The sequence below is a fragment of the Capsaspora owczarzaki genome, assembly GCF_000151315.2.
Source record: "Capsaspora owczarzaki ATCC 30864 unplaced genomic scaffold supercont2.7, whole genome shotgun sequence".
Taxonomy (NCBI): Eukaryota; class Filasterea; order Ministeriida; family Capsasporidae; genus Capsaspora; species Capsaspora owczarzaki.
In genome coordinates this window covers 186513-202681 of record NW_011887298.1, presented here as the reverse complement: position 1 = coordinate 202681, position 16169 = coordinate 186513, and the positions used below count along the sequence as shown (strand labels likewise).

At 53.9% G+C, this 16169-nt stretch overlaps 5 protein-coding genes across 5 annotated transcripts; 3 read left to right on the top strand and 2 right to left on the bottom strand.

Moving 5' to 3' along the window:
- Window positions 1–70: 70 nt before the first annotated feature.
- On the top strand, window positions 71–5741 carry CAOG_04566 (hypothetical protein). The gene is made up of 6 exons (XM_004347263.2): window positions 71–3717; window positions 3857–4296; window positions 4394–4636; window positions 4741–4917; window positions 5028–5173; window positions 5281–5741. The coding sequence occupies exons 1-6, from the start codon at window positions 102–104 to the stop codon at window positions 5591–5593; spliced, it is 4935 nt and encodes a 1644-aa protein (XP_004347313.1). The 5' UTR covers window positions 71–101; the 3' UTR covers window positions 5594–5741.
- A 59-nt stretch (window positions 5742–5800) lies between these two features.
- On the top strand, window positions 5801–7851 carry CAOG_04565 (lysophosphatidic acid acyltransferase zeta). Its single transcript, XM_004347262.2, has 4 exons — window positions 5801–6383; window positions 6518–7183; window positions 7288–7394; window positions 7497–7851. The coding sequence occupies exons 1-4, from the start codon at window positions 5885–5887 to the stop codon at window positions 7776–7778; spliced, it is 1554 nt and encodes a 517-aa protein (XP_004347312.2). The 5' UTR covers window positions 5801–5884; the 3' UTR covers window positions 7779–7851.
- Window positions 7793–9410, bottom strand: CAOG_04564 (hypothetical protein). The gene is made up of 7 exons (XM_004347261.2): window positions 9273–9410; window positions 9076–9143; window positions 8866–8909; window positions 8718–8796; window positions 8503–8631; window positions 8257–8411; window positions 7793–8156 (listed from the first exon to the last, which is right to left on the bottom strand). The coding sequence occupies exons 1-7, from the start codon at window positions 9362–9364 to the stop codon at window positions 7953–7955; spliced, it is 771 nt and encodes a 256-aa protein (XP_004347311.1). The 5' UTR covers window positions 9365–9410; the 3' UTR covers window positions 7793–7952.
- Window positions 9411–10787: 1377 nt separating this feature from the next.
- CAOG_04563 (hypothetical protein) lies at window positions 10788–13231 on the top strand. Its single transcript, XM_004347260.2, has 3 exons — window positions 10788–11108; window positions 11901–12288; window positions 12493–13231. The coding sequence occupies exons 1-3, from the start codon at window positions 10922–10924 to the stop codon at window positions 12989–12991; spliced, it is 1074 nt and encodes a 357-aa protein (XP_004347310.2). The 5' UTR covers window positions 10788–10921; the 3' UTR covers window positions 12992–13231.
- CAOG_04562 (hypothetical protein) lies at window positions 13217–16088 on the bottom strand. The gene is made up of 10 exons (XM_004347259.2): window positions 15385–16088; window positions 15256–15293; window positions 14995–15154; window positions 14783–14913; window positions 14398–14693; window positions 14178–14322; window positions 13932–14068; window positions 13738–13837; window positions 13448–13644; window positions 13217–13364 (listed from the first exon to the last, which is right to left on the bottom strand). The coding sequence occupies exons 1-7, from the start codon at window positions 16079–16081 to the stop codon at window positions 14027–14029; spliced, it is 1509 nt and encodes a 502-aa protein (XP_004347309.1). The 5' UTR covers window positions 16082–16088; the 3' UTR covers window positions 13217–13364; window positions 13448–13644; window positions 13738–13837; window positions 13932–14026.
- Between the last annotated feature and the right edge of the window lie 81 nt (window positions 16089–16169).

Genomic DNA, 16169 nt, shown 5'->3' with positions numbered 1-16169 from the left:
TCCCGACTTGCTCTTTTTTTTTTTTTTTTTCTTTTTTTTTTTTTTTTTTATTCAGCTTGTTTTTTTTTTTTTTTTTTTCATTTTCCATTCAATCCATCACTATGAAGCCTGTCAAACCAGCCCAAGCCCAGGGCGGTCGTCCGGGCCTGGTGGTGGCATCGGCAAGCAACCTGCTTCAGCACTACAACAACCTTGCCTCGCTGGAGGAGAAGGTGCGCACGGCGGCGGCGACGTCGCTGGTCGAAGGCCTCCGCGTGGCCCAGGGCACGCACGAGGCGACCCGGCTCAAGGCGGGATCGGCCGCGTCCGCAGGTGCCCACGGCGCGTCTGCTGCGTCAGGCAAGCCAGCCATCAGCGCAGCAGCAGCAGCGGCGGCGGCAGCAGCAGCGGTGGCAGGAGGATCCGCAGCCGGAGCGAAGGCCGCAGCAAGCCACATGGCGACCAAGGCCAATGCAGCCCCAGCCAAGGCCAACGCAAAGTCAGCCACCGGCGCCCGCGATGCTCACAACACAAAGTCGGGCGCATCACAGGCCGATCGGAGCAAGGCGGCCGAGGGCGATGACGACGAGGACGACCAGGACGAGGGCGACAACGAGCCAGCTGAAGGCGACGTTGACGACGATGATGATGATGATGATCAAGACCAAGACGACGAGGATGATGATGATGATGACGATGATCGTCATTTGAGTGCAGACGTCAACTACGCATTGCGTCGTCTGATCCGCGGCGTTGCATCGAGCCGCGAGGGCGCTCGGCAGGGCTTTGCGCTCGGCCTCACGCTGCTGCTGCGCACCTTCCACCAGATTGAACTCGCGCGCGTCGTTCGCTTGATGGACGAGCAGCTCGTCGATCCCACCGCGCCGTACTCGACTGCGTCGCCGTCAATGCTCTCCCGGGCTGCGCCTGGGACGCCTCAGGAAATCAAGGACGCGCTGTTTGGTCGCGTGTTTGCGCTGCTCTCGATTCTTCGCTCGGACCGCATCGCATCGGATCCGGCCGTCCTTGCAGAGACTGTGCCGAACGCAACGGCAGTCACCGTGTCGGATGGCCCGGCTGCATCGTCGCATGCTCGCAACAGCTCCTCTGGCAACGATTCGGACGATTCCGGCGCCACCTCGTCGTCTTCCTCCGATGATGACGATGACGACGACAACGCTGCTGGTCGCATGAAGAGCGCCTCCGCGGTGCGCACCCCTGCTGCTCACCACAAAACAGCCACCGTTGCAGTCACACACATGCCAATCGTGACTCGCATTGCATCAGATCTCATCCACATGCTCCAAAAGAAGTCGTACGTGCGCGAGATTTGCTGCCAAGGGCTGATTCTGCTCGTCCGCACCACCCCAGCGAGCGTCATCTCGGCACAACTCGTGCCGACGCTCGCACCATTCCTCGCCAACGCGTCCGAGTTTGGCCCCGAGGTTGTGGCCGTCTCCTTGGCGCTGCAACGCTGGGCGCCTCAAGCCTGCGATGGCCTCCTTGGTCAGTGGAAGCATGCTCGTGTCGTGCATCCCGCCAACTTTGCAAAGCTGGCGACCATGTTGGCCGAATCTACCGACGTGGCACATCCCCGCGTTCACATTGTGTGGCAACTGGTGCTTGACGAGCTGACGCTTCCTGCCAGCCAAGCTGCCTCGACGAAGGCCGGCAAGCAGCAAAAGTCTGGCGCTGCTCCCACTCCCAGCGCCGACAATCTTATTACAGACTTTTGGACTGTTGTCGTTGAGGGCACGCTGTTTGGCTCGACCCACGAGCGAAAATTCCTCGGCTTCAAGCTGTTTGAAATGTTCCTGGCTCGCCTACAACCTTCGCAAGTCGCGCTCGTCTTTACACGCCAGTTCATCCGCTCCCTCATCACCAATGCGGCCGGCAAGCACACCCTGCTTCACAAGGCTGCTCGCTCGGCTCTCGATGCGCTCGTCGAAATTGTCAACAAGAGCAACGACCAAACCACGCGCTCTGCCGTGCTCGCCCAGCTGCTCGGCAAGCAAGGCAACCTCCGATTCGACTCGCTCACTGGCACCAAGACCGTTGAGCGTCTGATTGTCGGCTCGGATCTTGGAGGCGTCAAGGCTCACGCAGAGTTTGCCATGCAACAGTTCCTCGTCTGCGTCATCAGCGATGATGAGTCGTCGACAGTGCTCGAAAGTGCCCAACCCACCCCGGCGGATGCTGCCACCGACAAGGTGCGCCGCATCCAGGCACGTCGCGAATGGGCCATTGACCAGCTGCTCATGATTGTCCGCAACGGCCGTATTCCCAAGGACGAGGCGTTGCTGCTGTCGATTGCCCGATTTTTGCTCGCTCATGGTCTGTTCAACCTGTCTGGCAGCGGATCTGCGCCCTTCCCCGAAGCGTCGCATGTCCCGACTCCCGCTCTGACCGCGAGCACCCACACTTCGGTCTTGCAGCGATTTTCCAGCGTGTTGGCAGAACTGTCCAGCATGACCCCGCCCAAGGAAGAAGGTGCGGCTGCGCCGACTTCCCGCCAGCTCCAGCAGCTTGAAGGCACCATGGCCTCTGGCGATTTCTGGGTCCAACAGCTGGCGGCCGATGCTTCGACGCTCATTTCTTGGAACCACGTGTCTGCGGGCGCTGCCAAGACCAAGACACCCACCAAGAGCAAGTCGTCAGGTGCAGCGTCAATCACCCTGACACCAGCAACCGAATTTGCTCCGGAAATGTTGACTGCTCGCGAGTCTGCCCTTGCCATCGCTGCCACGTTGCATGCTCGCGCTGCCGAGCTGGAGGAGGCGCCCACCACCGCCCCTTCCGCCCCTCGCACTCCGTCCAAGAACGCTGTCAAGAGCGCTGAACACAACCGACAATTGCGAGCGCAATGCCGCGCTTTCGAGCTCTTGTTCTTGCATTTGAGCGTGTTGGTGCTCTCCAGCCCCGCCGAGAGTGTGGACATTCTCGACGAACTGGAGCACGTCTATGAGGAGACACTCGCGCATAACGTTGGCGCAAAGAAGAATGCCAAGAAGCCAAAGTCTGGTGAAGACGAGGCTGGCGACGCGCCCAATCCATTGGATGTGCTGTGCGACATTATGATTTCGTTCTTGTCCAAGCCTTCCAGCTTGATGCGCAACGTCGTGATGCAAGTCTTCCGCGTGTTCTGCGACCAGCTCACCGAGACTTCGTTGCAGCTCTTCCTCGACGTTCTCGAGGTGCGCGACTCCAAGACTGGCGAAAGCGACCTCTTTGAACTGCAAGACTCGGATCAGCTCATGCAGCTGGACGAAAATGATGATGGCAACGCTGGTGACCACGAGCACGACGATAGTGACGACGACCACCACGACGAGGATGAGGAGGAGGGCGACTCTATTGCCCAGCACGCCCGCATGGATGTTGATCGGCACCACAAGGCGGCTGACAGCGACGACGAGAGCGTGCTGAGCTTTGGCAGCGACGACGAAGAGGACAACTCTGATCTCGACGAGTCCGACCCAGAAGGCGAGGTGGACGATGAGTTCCGCCGCAAGATTCTCGCCGCCCTTGGCCCGGCAGCTTCCAAGAAGGCCCACAGCGTCCAGCCCAACGGCGACCAAAAGCCCAAGGCCGGAAGCAAGAACGGCAAGGCCAAGCCCGTCGAGCCCGAGTCGGACTCGTCTGACGAAGAGCTCTTTGACGACGATGCCATGGTTCAGTTTGATGAGGCTCTTGCTCGAGTTTTCCGCGAGAAGCGCAATCTGGCTGTCGAACGTCGCGGTAAGGCATGAGTTTATTGGGGGGGGGAATGCGGGGGGTTGTTGTTTGTTTGTTTTGGTTTTGGTTTTGGTTTTGGTTTTGGGGGGTGGGGCGGAACTATTGTTTGACTCGTCTCACGTCATTGTGTGCTCCTCTGCAGATGCCAAGCGCGACATGCTGCACCTCAAGATGAAGGTCATTGATTTGCTCGAAATCTTCATCCGCAAGCAGTCTGCCAACCCGCTAGTCCTCGACCTTATTTTGCCCTTCCTGGTGACCATCCGTCGCACTTTTGGCTCGCGCCAGTTTGCCGGAGTGAGCGAGCGATTGGACCTGCTCTTTAAGAGCAAGCTGTCCAAGATAAAGCCCTACCCGAAAACACCAGCGCTCAATCTCGAGCATGCCCACGATATTCTCAAGAACATCATGTCGGAGGCGCTCCATGCCCCCACGGTCGCGCATGTCAGCCTGTGTACCTCTGCCATGTTGCTAGTTCTGCGCGTGCTTATTGGCAACGACGCTGCCTCGGAAGTCAGCCCGCTCAAGACACGAGGCCAGCGCAAAACGGATGCGTCTGCTGAAGAAGAGTCATCCGATGATGTGAGTGGCTGTTTCTGTCCTTGTGTGGCTTTCGGGGAAGAGTTTCTGGAAGTACTCATTTTTTTTTAATTCATTTGTTGAATTTGTGTTGGTTTAGTTTGGTTCGCTGGACCGCGCAATCGTTGAGCCCCTGCTCCGCAACGCACTAAACAACTTGATGCACAAGAAGGGTACACGTCTGTATCCATCCATGTTTGAGGAGTTGATACAACGATATCCCCAAGTGGGCTGGCTGCTCGCTGAAGACTTGGTGGCTGCAACCACCTCCGCTAACACTGCCTTCCGCATCACCCAAGCGTATGGCTTGCTTGGCTTGCTGATGAAGCAAAAGCTGTTTATTGTAAGTGATTGGTTTTTTTTCGGGTTTTTTTTTTGTTTGTTTGTTTGCTGCCTGGAGTTTTTCGTCGGAGATTTCGACCACTCAATGTTCGTGTCGTCTCGCAGGTTGCACACCCCGATCGGTTGGTGGAAATTTCACGAAGCATCCAGCTTGCTTCTGCCGCCGCCATCCGCGAGTACGTCCAGAACAACGAGCAGCAGCAGCTGCGCGCCAAGCACATGCGCGAGATGCTCCGCTTTGCCCAGATGAACTTGAACATTCTCAAGCAACATCAGGTTTCGGTGAGTTGCCTCTTCACCAACAACGACTTGTGATTGTGTTGATGCAAAGTTTGGTACTGAGTGGCTTGTTGCTGGCTCTTCTGTCCATCATTTTCTCTCTCTCTCCACAGTTGCACGACGCTTTCGACGTGAACGAGTGCGTCTCGGCTGTTGAGGCGCTGCTTGACTCTAGCCTTTGCGAGCAATCAACAGCGGTTCGCTCCATCGCGCAGCAACTTCTCGCCGGCCTCCGCTCCAGCAAACCGAGCGAGTCGGGGTGAGTGTGCTTGTTTTCGCTGTGATGATTCGTCAAATTGAAACATGCGCTGACTGTGTACGTGTATGTGTCTGTTTGTGTGTTTGCTTGTGCCGTGTTTGGTACAGCAATGCTCGTGCCTCCCAAAAGCGCCCTGCTGAGCCGGCTGCTCCGACAGCGCCTGCCGCCACTCCAAAGAAGGTTCGGGTTGAAGCACCTTCCACACCCGCCCCGGCCTCGAAAACCCCCGCCAAGCACGACGCTGTCTCCAAGCCTCCGAAGGGCCTCAACACCCCAGTCCAAGCTGCTCCGGCAACGCCCGCTGCCGTCAAATCTCAGAAGCGTGCTGCCGAGCAGCACGATGCCCGCGCACCTGCCACCCCCAGCGCAGCAGCAGCTCCCGCAACCCCGGCCTCGTCCAAGAAGCCTCGCAAGCAATAAACGTTGCGTTTTGCTTGCCTGATCTCTTTTGATCCTTTTTCTTTTTTTTTTCCTTTAGCTCGCGTTATGATGATGCACTTGTATTTCTTTGATGGTTTCCACCTTGTAATAGGCCTTGATACACTTTTTTTTAATCACAATTCTTTGAGCACTACCACCACCACCACCCTGAATCCCTCTACGATTGTTATCCATTTCATTCTTCTTGACCACTCGACTTTTTTTCCACTTCTTAGCAGCTCTGAGCAACCCTTTTTCAGTCTCTTCCCAAATCTTTCCAACGCGCAGACAATGTGGGCAGCGACGCTCGTGCTCGTTCTGCTGTCCTTCCCCTTTCTGGGATTGTCGCTGGGAGTGCGTCGCATCTACATGGCTGCTCTGCGCAGTCTGCTGCGGTACGTGGAGCGCGTCCACAGCGAAGACGTGGCGTCGTATCATCAGCAGCAAGAAGTCACGAACGCCGCCACCCAACAGCAGCAGCAGCAGCAGCAGCAGTCAGCGGACACCACAGCCACAGCCACAGCCACAGCCGCAGGCATGTCCACCAGCAGCAGCGAGGACGACCCGGCTTCAAAACGACCAGAGCCCTCGCTGCGTCGCTCCAAGAGCTATCAACTGCTACAAGCTGCACGCGACGAGGCGCCCGCTGCTGCTGCTCCGTCCCGCCCGCGCAGTAGCAGTAACAGTGGCTCCAGCGATGCAAGCAATAGTAATACAAGTAGTGGCGGTCAGGTCTCGGACGAGCTTCCCTTTGGACAGCCAAGCGGCATGACGCGTTCTCAATCGTTTGGTAACGCAATGCGAAACAGCGAATTGCTTGAGTGTCCAGCCACTCAAAGTGTGATGATCACTTGGGGGGCAAAACACTCACTTTGAGGCTGGTGGTTGATGATGTTTGTTGGTTGATTCTTGTGTGTGGTGTAGCGACGTTCAAGAAGAACTTTGTGCTGTCCGACATTTGTGGCTTTGCGTCGGACGCCATGCAAGCGCTGACGGATGATGACGTGACGCGCTGCTTTGCGAAACAAGACCTCGAGTCCTGGAACCTCTTGACCCGCTCGCGCCCAGTGGAACTGGAAGGAGTGCCAATCTCGCGTCGGCTTCGCGCGTTGTACTATTGTGGCATCTTTGTGCGGTACTGCCTCTTCTTCCCATTCCGTCTCGTCTTTGCATTGACGGCCGTTGGGTTTTTCATTGCTTCATTCTCGCTGATTGCCTGCATCCCGCGGTCGGCATCCTTCCGAAGAACGCTCGAACGCCATTGTTCGTTCTTCACCGCTCGCATGTTTGTTCTGTCGTGGTCTGCAATGGTGCGCTATCACAATCCAGAAAATCGAGCCCCGACAGGCATTGTGGTGGCCAACCACACCTCCCCCATCGACTGCATTGTTTTGGCAAACGATAATTGCTACTCGATGGTCGGACAGCGGCACGGAGGGTTTATCGGATTGCTGCAAAAGACGCTTTCCATCGCTCAGACGCACATCTGGTTTGACCGCTCCGAAGCGCGGGATCGCCAAGTGGTTGCACGTCGGTTGCGCGATCATGTCGAGGATCCGTCCAACAACCCGATTCTCGTCTTCCCTGAAGGTACAGTTCAGCGGCCGTCAAAGTTGGTCAAAAGTTGGATGCGTGTTGTCCCTTATTTCGCTTGCACGTCACTGACTTGCCCTGTTGTTTGTTTGAAACTTCAGGCACCTGTGTCAACAACACATCCGTTATGATGTTCAAGAAGGGCTCTTTCGAAGTTGGTGCCACAGTTTACCCCGTCGCCATCAAGTACCACGCTACATTTGGCGAGGTAAGAAGAGCAAGCAAAAAAAAAAAAAAAAAAAAAATGGAGCGAATGTTGGGTTTGAAAGGCATACATCTACTTACTAAATCGTCTTCTTCCATCTTGTAGTGCTTCTGGGACTCAAGCAAACAAAATTTTTTGATGCACATCTTGTCGTTGATGACAACATGGGCCGTCGTCACCGATGTCTACTACTTGACTCCGATGCGGCAAGCACAGAATGAAGATAGCATTGACTTTGCCAAGCGGGTCAAGTTCAAGATTGCTCAGAAGGGCGGATTGAATGATCTCCAATGGGACGGCATGCTGAAGCGAAAAGCACTTGGTCCGCAATTCAAGAACGAGGTGCAGCGGGAGTTTTCAGCATTGATCGCCATGGGCCTGGAATAGAGTTGAGCGTTTTGTTTGTGTATTCATGCGCTGTACGTGTGTGTAACTTGATTTTGTAAAATGAAGATGGAGATTATTCTTGTTTTCAAGTGTCATCGATTTCACAACGGGGAAGCGCAAACCCCATTGTTGGCTCACATCACGAAACAAAGCAGCTATGACAGCAAGCGTCTCTTATATCTTGGTCTTTGGCACTCGGGTCAGGCGGAACAAAATGCCATCCTTGCCTGCCGCTCGCTCGTTTTCTGCCAAAGCAAGGCACTTGCCATCTAGTTGGATACGCTCGACATTGAAACCCAGATCAATAACCGTCGATTCAAACAATCGATCGATTTGAGCGCTGCGCGAGATGTAACTGATGATGCTGAAAGAGTTTGGCTGCAAAATCATCACGACATCCGTCGAGTTAGTTCCTTCCGACTGTGTCATCACTTCCGAATCGACTTGAACAAGGCAACACAAACGAAACCAGACGTACTTCATGAGATAGTAGCTTTTCGACAGTTTGGAGGAGAGGGGCAACGAGGTCGGGCCAGTACACCACGTCCGCGCCAATAATGCACTGAAACAAGCCGTGGTTCTCGATAAAGTCGCTCAGATCAGATCCCCAGGCCAACGCTGCGCAACGAGGTGCTAACCAAGCGGGTAGGTATTTGACGGTGATGAGTGGGGTGAACGGTGCTGTGCAAACCAGCCATGAATTCCATCTCCGTCGTCGGCATACCTGCGGACTCTTCTGGAAAGTTTAACGTCACATTCTCGCGCAAAACATCAAGAACTATTTGCGAGTAGTCTGATAGCACAACACTAGCTGGCTTTTGGTGGAGTTTGGCAGCTACAAGTCCTGAAACGCCTGCGAATGTCCACGGTTGCTCAAAATGAGTTTACAGCGCGTTTACAGCACGTTTACAGCACCAGCGAAATACGACACGAGCTCACCTATTCCAGAGCCGACCTCAAGGATGGAGCCGGCATTTTGAAACTCGGACGGGTGCTCAACCAGATAATTGGACAAGAGCTGAGCAACCAAGTCAACTTGAATTGAGCGACCGCGTCCAACACTGCAGTGCCGAGAGGAGTGACTTACCAAGGCTGCCGGCCATACAATCTGGCCAGTGAGATCGAAATCGGCTGTGCAAGTCACACAACAATGACGACAAAGGGATGTGGAGGCACCGACAAGCCAGGCGGGGTCGCGTCGGAGTTGAGAGAGTTGGGTTCAACAGTGAGCCACCACGAGGCGCAACGACATTGAGGGCAAATAGCGCGAAGCAGCAGAGTTGGGGATTTTACGCACTGGATCCTGATTGGAGCGTCTTGACTTGCACGGTGACATGCTCGAACTGGACGGTTGAGATGGCGTAGCTGTCGCAGCAGCAGAGAGAGCACGTCACGATTTAGTAATCTTTGGAGCAAGGGCAATCTCCGCTCAGTGGCATTACAACTCCACTCAGTCAACAGCATTTTGTAGATAGGAACAAAACGTGCTCGTACTTGAGATCGAGGAACAGACCGGGCTCGTAAAAGCTCTCTGCGTCGACATCTTCGTCTTGGGCGGATTGAATGCGATTGCTCTCAGAAGCCATGCCAGGTTTTGAATGGCAAACACACACACACACTATGGGACTGAGTCGAATCCAAAATGAGAAATGGAATACATACAGGTACAGTTTCCAAGCACGCCTGCACTGTCGGGATTTGCATTCGCATTCGCATTGGCGCTTGGCAATGTCCATTTCCATTTCAATTCTAATGCATGCGTCGTGTGTTTTTTGCGTTTCTCTCTTTTCCAAGTTTTCCAGGGTTGATAAAACTCAGTCTCAGTCTTCATTTTGTTGCATTATCACACCAACTGCTTCCCAGCGACAGAGACAGAGCGATGACATCAGTGTCCACCGTGTCGTCGCAAACCACAACGCCCCAACAACGCCCGAAACCGCACTTGCACATCCCGCTACGTAAGCCATTGCCGCCCGGTGCGCAAATGGCCACTGTGCGTATCGTGTGCATCAGCGACACCCACGGCGCGCACGAGCAGCTCAACGTCCCGGAAGGCGGTAAGAACGCACAGAATGTTTGAAACCGAAACAGAAAACAAAACCCTGCTCCAAAATGGTTCAATCTCGTTCCAGCGCACGACAGCATAGACGTGCTGACGTTGTCAAAATGTGCAAGCATGGTTTGAACAAGTTGAACACATCGCTCACTTTGCTGGTACTTTCAACTCCACGACAGATATTCTCATCCATGCGGGAGACTTTTCAGGGCTCGGAAAGAGCGCGCACTGTGCCTCGTTCAACAAGTTTATGCATCGCCAGCCGCATGCCACCAAGGTTGCAGTGTTTGGCAATCATGACGTGCATTGGAGCAGGATTTTCGCTTTGCAATCCATGTCATCACTGCTGCGGAATACGCGCGTCCTGCAAAACGAGACAATCACAACCGCGCAAGGCGTGCGAATCTTTGGATCGACGTTTGGGCTGCCACGAGGCACTGACAGTTACAGTGACCTGCTGCCTGCAGACACCGATGTGGTTGTCTCACACAAGCCTCCATACGGCGTCGTGGAACCGAGGCTGCGGCACTACATTCGCTCGGACAACGAATTGGCAGATCGGTTGCAGGAAGTTCGGCCTCGGCTGCAAATACATGGCCACGAGCACGGCTTCTACGGAATTACGGTCGATTCCGAGTACTACCACAGGACTGAAAGCGACCGCGCTGCGCCAATCGCGTTTGTGAATGCGGCGACGTGTGCTGGCACCTTCCGCAATGTCGGCCGTCTTCGCGAGCCCCTCTTGATTGACATGGACGTGCAATTACCAGCAGACGCACCGCAGCCTCAACCCGAAGCAGTGAATGAGAGTGGTGTGTCGTGGTGGCGCAGATTGCTGGGTTGGTGAACTCGCCGTTGATATGTTTGTTTCCATTCATCATCGAGTGTGGTACTGGGCGAATCTTCAATAGTATAGGCCTTTTTGGATTCGTGGTACATGTGTACCCTGCCATTTTACCCTTCGGCCAATTCTTAGTCAATTCTGAGTCAATTCTGAGCTTTTCTGTTCAGTCCTTCTTCTTTCTTTCGTTGTTGAAGCACAAACCACTTCTTGATAGACCGTTGTTTTTTTTTTGGTTACACAGCCATGGGTGGAGTATGCTCGTCTCTCTGCGGTGGTGGCGGCGGCGGCAATGGCAGCGGCTCAAACATGTCGTATTCGGGCGGCCTGTCCATGTCCGCGCGCAGCACCCAGCCAGCCAGCAATGCAAAGTACTCTGGCGAGCTGATGGACGGCGTTGAGTTTGCCTCGCTCCTGCGCATGGACGCTCGCAGTGAGTTTTCCATCATCACCATCACCATCATCATCATCATCACCACCATCACTCCGAATGCTACCTCAGTCGAAGGAGGCGAGAGAAAGAGAGAGAGAGAGAGGACGAAACGACTTTTGGCTGAACTTGCATTAGAACTCGTTTTTCCCCCCTCTTTCGTCTTTCGTCTTTGTCTTCTTTCGCGAACTCGCTGCCACTTTCACGTTCACTTCACTTTGGCTTGACTTTTCGTGCTCGTTTGTTCGCTCTGCCCGTTGCTAGTGTCGGACGGGTGAACGTGAACTGGGGAGTGTGCTCGCCGTGTGACTGACTCTGCCCCGAAGGTTGACGTTGCTGGCGGGGAGGTGTTTGTGTTGTGCTGGTTTCGAGAGCGGGAGACGTGGTAGTTTCCACGTTACGTCTGTGAGTGATGCGTGAGGTGGGACTGGGTGGTTGAGAGAGCGAGTGTGTTTGAACGCGGCATCATTGTGAGAGAAAGGGAGGGGAACGCGACAACCTCTCTCTCTCTCTTCTCTCTCTCTCCCTCTCCCTTTCTCTCTCTTACGCATCAAAGTCGTGTATGTCGGAAGTGCAACCAGCTCTGTGGCGTTGGTTGGTGTCAGTGTTGATTGCATTGTGTGGAGAACGACAGACTTCGCCGTTCAGATTTTTGGTCATTCTGGCGAAATTTGGGCTTCATTTGGACTCTCAAAAACCGAAATCGCTTGACTTACTTAAGTGCTTATTGGAACCCCCCTTTTTTGTTGTTGTTTTTGTTTTTGTTTTGTTTTGTTTTGTTTTGCATGTGTGCAGCGACGGATGATGCAGACATCCTGATGGGCGTTGCGGACGCGGATCTTGGTCGCACACCTCAATCGGAATGGGAACGCAATCCACGCGTCCTGACCCCGGAGGAAATCCAAGCCATCACACGTAAAAAGATTGACGAAATCATCCGTCAGCAGACGGCCAAAGACAAGGAGCTGGAAACGCAGTATGCCGAGCAAGAAGAGCGGCTCAAAAAGCAGGAAGAAGAGGCCATCGTCGCTCGACGAGGCGCCGCTCGTGCAGCTCACCAACCTGCCACTCAATCCCAGGCAACGTCAGCCTTCAGTCACGGACCTGCTGCGGCACCTGCCACGCCTCAAAAAGCTGCTCCCCAAACCTCGGCCATTGCTGCTCCTGCCACGCCTGCTCAGTCGTACGTTTTGTGTGATGAATCGTGGTGGTGTGGTCGACGACTTTGGTCATCTCAGCTGAAATCAGTATCAGAGAGAGAGAGAGAGAGACACGGAGATTGAGGAAACAGCGAACATCAACAAAACTTTCATGCTCTCATTTTGCTGTTGTCTCTGTTTGCTGTTGTCTCTCCTTGCTGTGGTCTCTGTTTGATTGCATTCTGCAGCAAGCTCACTCGCGCCGATTCGGACTCGTTCATGTCGCCGGACATGCGACGATGGCTTGATGATGACAGTGATGCTGGTGCGTTGACCAATCCCGCTGCTCTGGCTGCTTCGAGTGCGACCGCAGCTGCGCTCGCTGCTGAGCCTTTGCCTCCAGCACAGACCACTCTGTTTTCTGGCTCTCACGTTGACCCCGGAGCGAGTGCCGCTGCCAGCTCGATCACTTCTGCCGCCGCGACGAGAACTCCCCCGACCTTCACCGATTCTTCCGACGACTTTGACAGCTTTTTGGAAGCCGCCAAGGTTCGCTCGTCGGCTCCGGCACAGATCGAGTCCATCCTACCACCCGTCGTGTCCACCCCCGCCACCTTTGGCTCAAATGACGTTGCCTCCTCGATGGAGCCTCCGCCGCTCTCCGTCGGTGATGATGACCAATGGGGTGGCTTTCTTTCGCCCGAGCTGATGCAGGCCACCATCAACGCCGGGTCTGTGCTCGAGTAGTGGTAGTTTGCTGAACTGGGTTGAGCGTTGCCTGGTGGATGCGGTTGGTTTTTTTTTTTTCCTTTCTCGTCTTTTTTTTTTTTTCTTTGCAAATATGCATTGAGGTTGCTTATTGATTTTTTTTTTGTTGTTGTTGTTGTTGTTGTTGTTGTCTTTGTCATTCGCGTTGTTTTTGATTTGCCCGCGGTTGCTTTTCTTCGTTTCATGTCAGAAAAACAAACGCTTGGGTTTTCAATCCAACTCTGAGTACAATCATTTCTTAGAGGGGAGAGCGCTCATTTTGGTCGAGACTTGTCGTTCGTTTATTTGGCCTTTGCTCCACGAGTAGACAAGGAAGCCGGGGGCACTGAGCTGTATACCTTGACCATTCCATCTAATGTTCAGAAACACAAACAGGCGTCCAATCAGCGACAGGTTCATGTCCACATATCCTCAAAGCACAAGTGGGAAACCGACCATCTCCACAGGTGAAAAGCTCCGGCTTTGTGGGGTGGAATAAGGTTTGACGAACTTCGCGATCAGAGTGATCCGCAAGTATGCAAGCAGGACCTCCGCCAAGAAGACTCCACAGGAACACACGACCGGTAACAGTTGGGGCGGCTAAAAACCTGCCATTTGTGGAGATGTGCATCAACCACGAATTCGCTTGATATCTACCAACCCAACGAATACAAATATGAGCCTCTCTCCCAAACAAAAAAAAAAAGCAAGAATACTTCAACAAACAGCCAGGGGAAACCACGGACTCGCTGTGGCTAAACTCTTGCACTGGTTGGAAACGAAAACCACTGGATGCATTCTCTGGAAGAGTCAGTCGATGAAGGATGCACTTGTTTGGGCGAGAAGCTGCGAGCGGACAAGGATTCGTCCATTCCAATGAGTTGTGAGTCTCGGACAGCAGTTTCCCCCCCCCCTCGGTACATTGAACACGCTAACACACCAACAGAATGACTCTCTAAATCCAAGACCTCGCATCCGCGTGTAATAAAAAAGAACTCGTTGTGTGCCGCTTGCAGAATATCTTCGCACGGAGCATTAATAATACAGTCGCAGTACGAGGAGTACAGACTCCCGAAACTTTGAAGAAGCTGGAGCGCACCAAACACGTGAGTTTTGAATCCTAGAGGGAAAGGGGGAGGGGGGAAACCGCAGTTCAGCTCAGACGCCAATTTCCAATTTAGCTTACCGTCCCGTCCTCGAAATCGTATAATCGAACAGTATCGTCGCATGCTGCCAGCATGAACTTGTTGGCCGTATTCGGAATGAAGACGACTCCGAACGCCATGCAAGTAAAGTCGTCGCGCATCCTCCAAGGAGTGCCAACAAGAGCACTGAAGCGCATTAAGAACAGTGTCAGTGCGCCGCTCGAGCGTGTAGGTCGCAGCGTACAATGCTGATCACCTTACCTCCAGTCGTCGGCCATTGGATAACGCCAAATGTGACCATCTTCGCTTGTACTCACGATAAAATTTGCCCCTTTGAAAGTCACGCTCGTGACCGACAAGACCTCCTCTACATGGCCAGCCAGCATCGCCACCACCTCGCACGTCACAGTGTCAAAGACGCGAACAGCGCATGGCAGAATGTGGTTGTCGTTGTCGTTCGCCGACCAGCGTCGTCGATCCTTGCATTTGCCGCCAGCCGCGACAAATCGCGGATTCGGAAGTATATGCACAGCGTAGTAGTCCATAATAAAAGTGTCCTTTTCAGAAGGGAAAATGGCAAGAACCGAGTCAGTTTAGACTGATCGATTGGAGATCGTGCGAGCGCAGAAACACAAAACAAACATACCGCACGTTCGCGGATTTCTCCCACTTGTTCCAAAGTGTTGGCATCCCAAAGACAAATGGAGCCGAGCGTCGATGCTGTAGCAAGAAGTTGACCATCAAGCGAGAGGGAAGACGAGTATATGCATCCTGAATCTGCCGGGACAAAGCTGTACAATGAGCGGGAGACAATTTGCCCCCAGAGTTAACGCAATGGCGTTCGAAAAGGCGTCGTACCTGATTGCGCAAACGTGTGTTGTAAAATCAATGGCGACGCCATTGATACCTCCTTGATGGTGGGCTCGACATGGGGAAGCGCTTGAGCAGGGAATTGTCGCTGAAGCTCGGCGATTTGCTTTGGAAAGTACTTTGTGTACTTTTGATGGTAGATGGAGCCCTGTTCCAAACCATTCCAAATGAGCCATGAGTCAACGATGCACACACACGCGCACACACATACACACACCATCACGTTGGATAGTGAGCATGATGACGTACAAGCTCGTCGACGTAGCAAACTTTTCGTGCTCGAGGACCTAAGAGTCGCATTGTGTACGATCAACAGGGAGATCATGACGTGAGTGAGTCAGTGAAATTACCCTTCAGCCCCGCAAATCAACCTTGTACCTTTGGGAATCTGAGTGTTTGCACTTGTTGCAACTGCGCGAGAAGTCGAGGATTGGACGTGGTTTGCGGCCGCCAATGCGGCTGAAGTGTCCAGAATCGTACTTGGAGAGAACGACAGAGCTTGCCTGAATGCTACTGAGCTCTCGGTGGCTTCTTGCAGATGAGAATCCTGCGCATTTCTGCTGGGACTTTGCGCAAACAGCAGATGCTCGTGGTCATTGAACTGCATGTCGGCATCGTTCGACGGATCGGCAAGAATTAGCGCTGAGCCGGACATCATCGGTTCGAGCGCATCCATCGATGCATACATTTCCAAATTTCCTATCGAGGATGGAATCAATGGCGACGATGGCAGCAAGGGCGAGAGGGACATGTCACCAAAATCCGCAGCTGCTGCGTACGGATGGACAGAAGCCGCCGTCGCGATCGCCGGGTCCGACCTTGCACGGGATCCGTCGGATACCAATCCACTCCAGGTGTGGGTTTGGTTGCCAAGGTACGCAGAGGCTGTCGCGGCCGCCGCTGCGAACGGCGCGGACGCATGGTGATTTTGGCGGGAATTCTCGACCGCTTCTTCGTCTTCGTGCTCCCACTGCGACAAGCTTGGTGACCCATCATCATCCATGGGTGCGATATCGGCGTGATCTGCATGCGTCTGTGACATGTCGTTCATGTCGTTGCCCGAAGCAAGGGTCATCAGAGTCCTCGGCAGAGGGCGCAGCAGCCGAGGCGAGAAGCAAAGAATGGCGGGAAAATGTGATTGGGTGCTCGAACTGTTCGCTTGG

Bases quoted from the DNA above. Each gene is read 5' to 3' on its own strand.
- CAOG_04566 (XM_004347263.2), top strand. From the start codon at position 102: ATGAAGCCTGTCAAACCAGCCCAAGCCCAGGGCGGTCGTCCGGGCCTG. The intron at 4,637-4,740 runs GTAAGTGATTGG...GTCGTCTCGCAG, and splicing joins TGAAGCAAAAGCTGTTTATT to GTTGCACACCCCGATCGGTT. The intron at 5,174-5,280 runs GTGAGTGTGCTT...TGTTTGGTACAG, and splicing joins AGCAAACCGAGCGAGTCGGG to CAATGCTCGTGCCTCCCAAA.
- CAOG_04565 (XM_004347262.2), top strand. From the start codon at position 5,885: ATGTGGGCAGCGACGCTCGTGCTCGTTCTGCTGTCCTTCCCCTTTCTG. The intron at 6,384-6,517 runs GTAACGCAATGC...TGTGTGGTGTAG, and splicing joins GACGCGTTCTCAATCGTTTG to CGACGTTCAAGAAGAACTTT. The intron at 7,184-7,287 runs GTACAGTTCAGC...TTGAAACTTCAG, and splicing joins GATTCTCGTCTTCCCTGAAG to GCACCTGTGTCAACAACACA.
- CAOG_04564 (XM_004347261.2), bottom strand. From the start codon at position 9,364: ATGGCTTCTGAGAGCAATCGCATTCAATCCGCCCAAGACGAAGATGTC. The intron at 9,144-9,272 runs GTACGAGCACGT...CTGCTGCGACAG, and splicing joins GGTCTGTTCCTCGATCTCAA to CTACGCCATCTCAACCGTCC. The intron at 8,157-8,256 runs GTACGTCTGGTT...ATGATTTTGCAG, and splicing joins AAAAGCTACTATCTCATGAA to CCAAACTCTTTCAGCATCAT.
- CAOG_04563 (XM_004347260.2), top strand. From the start codon at position 10,922: ATGGGTGGAGTATGCTCGTCTCTCTGCGGTGGTGGCGGCGGCGGCAAT. The intron at 11,109-11,900 runs GTGAGTTTTCCA...GCATGTGTGCAG, and splicing joins CCTGCGCATGGACGCTCGCA to CGACGGATGATGCAGACATC. The intron at 12,289-12,492 runs GTACGTTTTGTG...TGCATTCTGCAG, and splicing joins CCTGCCACGCCTGCTCAGTC to CAAGCTCACTCGCGCCGATT.
- CAOG_04562 (XM_004347259.2), bottom strand. From the start codon at position 16,081: ATGACCCTTGCTTCGGGCAACGACATGAACGACATGTCACAGACGCAT. The intron at 15,155-15,255 runs GTACGTCATCAT...GGTTTGGAACAG, and splicing joins TTTGCTACGTCGACGAGCTT to GGCTCCATCTACCATCAAAA. The intron at 14,914-14,994 runs GTACGACGCCTT...TTGTCCCGGCAG, and splicing joins ACACACGTTTGCGCAATCAG to ATTCAGGATGCATATACTCG.